General features: G+C 44.3%; 1 protein-coding gene across 4 annotated transcripts in view; it reads left to right on the top strand.

The window, feature by feature from the left end:
* The window catches only part of RABEPK (Rab9 effector protein with kelch motifs), a 78,303-nt gene that overhangs the window by 47,716 nt on the left and 26,563 nt on the right, over positions 1 to 4,024 (top strand). For 2 of the 4 annotated variants that reach the window (XM_040442015.1, XM_040442012.1), the window contains exons 1-2: positions 186 to 291; positions 903 to 971. In XM_040442015.1, the coding sequence (XP_040297949.1) occupies positions 950 to 971 (22 nt within the window). In that variant the 5' untranslated portion in view covers positions 186 to 291; positions 903 to 949. Of the gene's footprint in view, positions 1 to 75; positions 132 to 185; positions 292 to 902; positions 972 to 4,024 lie in introns of those variants that run through there. The other 2 variants (XM_040442013.1, XM_040442014.1) reach the window with 2 other exon arrangements.

Raw genomic sequence — 4,024 nt, 5'->3', positions numbered from 1 at the left:
CTGGAGAATGAAGAAGACGGAAATAGCAACTTTTTTTTTCTTTCTTTCAACAAACTTTATTAAAAGCGTTAAACACAGACAACTCTGGAGTCACATTTCACCGTTTCTTATTTAGTACAGGACGGCATTCTGTAGGTGACAGGTACACACCAGGGTGCTGTGGGGGGAGGGGGAGCGGGGTTCTTTACAAATGTCCGAATTTCGGGGGTTGTCTGGGAAGAGAAGCGGTTTCCATGGTGATGGCGGCCTAGCTGCGAGACAGCTCTGGTGAGAGCCCCGCTGTGCTGGAAGGTAGGTGACCCGGGTTTCCCACTGTATGCCGAGGTCGAGCATGTCAGCATTGGGCTTCATCCACACGTGGCGTTTCTTTATTTTAGCTAATATATTGATATTTTCATATTTTTTGGGGGGTAGCATTTTTTTTATATACTTTATTTTTCATGCGCTTTTTCAATATAGAGAACCTATGGACAAACACTTAAAGGGGTTGTCTCACTTGTAGAGAAAGTTGAATTCATTTTTCCATCATGTTCTGTGGACTTTTTATGGTGTGAACAAACGCCAAGACTGCGAACCGTTCCTTTTTGTTTTTCCTTATGTGTGAATAAAACATGGAACTGTTGAAGTTAAAGACTTAGTGGTTGCCTCTGTACTGCGTCCGCTAGCCTGGGTACCAGAGCAAATCCCCACAGTAGCTATGATCTCCTTTGCTGCTGCTGTAAAATGCTGCGGATAGCAGCACGGAAATGCGTTGTAGAAAAGCCCCGCAGCATGTCCGCCAGGCGTGGACACAGCCTCGATGTGACAAAAATGTTCGTTTTGTCTAGTCAAAGTCTAGAACGTAATGCGAGGGAAATGCATGTTGCATGTGATGGGTAGTATTCCTTTCATTTATGTTTTAGGTCGTGATTTATTACTATGGAAATTCTAGGAGTTTTAGAAGCAGAAGATGTGCCGAAAGCATCTATGTGGTGAGTACCTGCCCAGGCGTTCTTTACCGCTACCACAGAATAGGGGGCGATCGGTTGGGGTCCGACGGCTAGAAACCCCACTGACCACATGAACAGAGGTCGGTCGTTTCTTGTCTTGTATGGAGCGCTGCTCATGCATGTTCACTGCCGCTCCGTTTAGGCCTAGTTCACACTTTGGTGAGTGATTCTTGGTTGACAGGGACGGGTGGGATGACTATGCAGGAACCTGTGGTCCTGTCAATCAGAAAGGAGAGGTAAGGGCTGGCAGAAGAGCAAGGGTGCACACGGTGGTTTGGGCCCGTCCCTCGGTGCACTCAACTGCTCATATGCATATGGTTTAAAATTACTTTTTTTCCCCCCAGAATGAAACAACGGATGGCTAATCGAAGGGTTTAACGGTGCATTCCCTGGTGATAGACTCCCTTTAACTCTATGGGACTGCTGGAGATGGCTTGGTTATCTCGTGCAGTCCTGTAGAATGAAAGGGTTTGTCCCACTTCAGTAAGTGGCATTCATCATGTTGAGAAAATTAATACAAGGCACTTACTAATGTATTGTGATTGTCCATATCGCCTCCTGTGCTGGCTTCATTCATTTTTCCATCACATTATACACTGCTCATTTCCATGGTTATGACCACCCTGCAATCCATCAGCAGTGGCCGTGCTTGCACACTGTAGGAAAAAGCGTTAACGTCTCTGGTGGCCGGGACCTTGTGAGTGCATATAGGCTACAGATTTTTCCTATAGTGTGCAAGCACGGCCGCCACTGCTGGATTGCAGGGTGGTCATAACCATGGAAACGAGCAGTGTATAATGTGATGGAAAAATGAATCCAGCCAGCAAAGGAGACAATATGGACAATCACAATACATCAGTAAGTGCCTTGTATCAACTTCCTCTACATAATAAATGTTATTTGCTTAAGTCAGACAACCCCTTTAAATGCAGCAGCAGACATTCACTGGCACCACTCAATTTAAAGGCTATGTACACCTTTGGAGGCAATTTTTTTAAGGATTGCATTTTACTCATTTTGGGCTAAAAATAATTTTTATTTATTTATTGATCTTTATTAAAATTTTTGCTGTTCTGTCACAAAGGGTTAACTGTTTTTCTAGCTGTGTGACTGGTACTTTCACTTTGTGCCTTATCTCTAAATTACTAAGAGGTCATAAACACTTATTTAAGCCACTTTCTTATCAGTAAGATAAGAACTGAGCTATAATGAGTGTTTATAATGTCAGAGATAAGGAGCCGTCAGCTCCCTGCCTGATGGAGCAGAGAGAAAATTGAGAGGCTGCTACTAGATTATCTCAGCCCTGTACAGAGAAAAGGGCTCCATATTTGTAATAAAGACCAATTAAAAAAAATGATTGTACAATGCAATAATAAAAATTGCCCCCAAAGGTGTCCATAGCCTTTAAAGCGCTTCTGTCACCCCCCCCCCAACCCCCAATTTTCAGTTTTTGACTTTTATTATATTTGTTAATGTAAGCAGATTCCATATATGTCCCTCTTACCTCGGGATGTGCAGTAATTACAGTAAAAAACATACTTTTATTATATGTAAATTTCTTCACTACCAGCAAGTTGGGCGGACTTGCTGGTAGCCGCCGCATCCTCTGTTTGAAAAAATGCCCCAGCCGTCCTTCTCTGAGAGCGCCTGCGCCGAATGACGACCGGTACGGCGCAGGCGCGGGATTTGAGGCTGCAGGCAGGGCCAGCGAGAGGATGCGGCGGCTACCAGCAAGTCCGCCCAACTTGCTGGTAGTGAAGAAATTTACATATAATAAAAGTAAGTTTTTTACTGTAATTACTGCACAGCCCGAGGTAAGAGGGACATATATGGAATCTGCTTACATTAACAAATATAATAAGTCAAAAACTGAAAGTTGGGGGGTGACAGAAGCCCTTTAAAGATGGAACACGGGATCCCCTTTCTCAGTGGGGGGTTTCTGTGGATAGAGGATGAATGTTGTTGAAAACCCCTTTAGGCTAGGGCTAGACGGTGACATTGCGTCACACGACTTCTTGACGCTGAAAAGTCACGCAACATTTTTTGCCATGATAGTCAATGGCGTTGCAATGCGACATGACAGTTGCAAAAATCCATTCAAGGGTCCATTCACACGTCCGTAATTTGGGTCCGCATTCGTTCCGCAATTTGCGGACCCATTCACTTTCAATGGGGCTGGAACAGATGCGAATCCGCATTTTCGGGATCCGCATCCGTTTTTTCGGGATCCCCAATTCCGTTCCTGAAAAAAAAATAGAACATGTCCTATTCTTGTCCGCAATTGTGGACCAGAAAAGACATTTTCTATTATAGTGTCTGCGATGTGCGGTCCGCAAATTGCCGATCGCACATTGCAGGTGTCTGTGTTTTACGCGAAACACTTACGGACGTGTGAATGGACCCTTAGTCAGATTTTTTTTTGAAACTGTCACGTCACAGTTGCAACATGTCCCATGGTGACACCATTGACTATCATTGCAAAAAATGTTGCACCACAAATGTTTTTCGTGTAGCCTTATCCTTGATGAGCGTGGATTCCTCAGAAACTCTTATGAGGGCTTCCAGCTGCCGATTTCATGATGCTTGATACTTCAGCCAGGTACTAAGTCACCACAAAAGGTGTCTACCATCGGCTCCTTTCCCTCTCCCAGTGAAATAACTTGGCCGATCCAGAGATAACTGTTTGCCAAGCAAGTATTCAGTCGACCGATATCTATGTCTATGGCCAATGTAAAGGTGTTGTCTTGCCAGTTAAGATGTTTAAAGGGGGTTTTCTTGGAGTTTAAAGGGTCATCTCATCTTGCTATTTATGTGGCGAGATGGGACATGATTACGTAAACAGACAAGCAGGTCGGCGCTCCGCTGTTTTTGTCATTCTCTTTGTAGTGAATGGGAACTGCGCAAACAGCGCAGCTGAATAAGGCTACATTCACACTTGCGTTGTTTTCCTGTATAGAGATCCGGTAGAGGGTCTCAATACCCGAAAAAAAAACTGTTCCGTTTAGTCCTCACGCATTCTGAATGGAATCCGTTCA

The sequence above is a fragment of the Bufo bufo genome, chromosome 8 (genome assembly GCF_905171765.1).
Source record: "Bufo bufo chromosome 8, aBufBuf1.1, whole genome shotgun sequence".
Classification (NCBI taxonomy): domain Eukaryota; kingdom Metazoa; phylum Chordata; class Amphibia; order Anura; family Bufonidae; genus Bufo; species Bufo bufo.
Note: the sequence above shows the minus strand (reverse complement) of the source record. Positions and strands in the feature narration are given on the sequence as shown.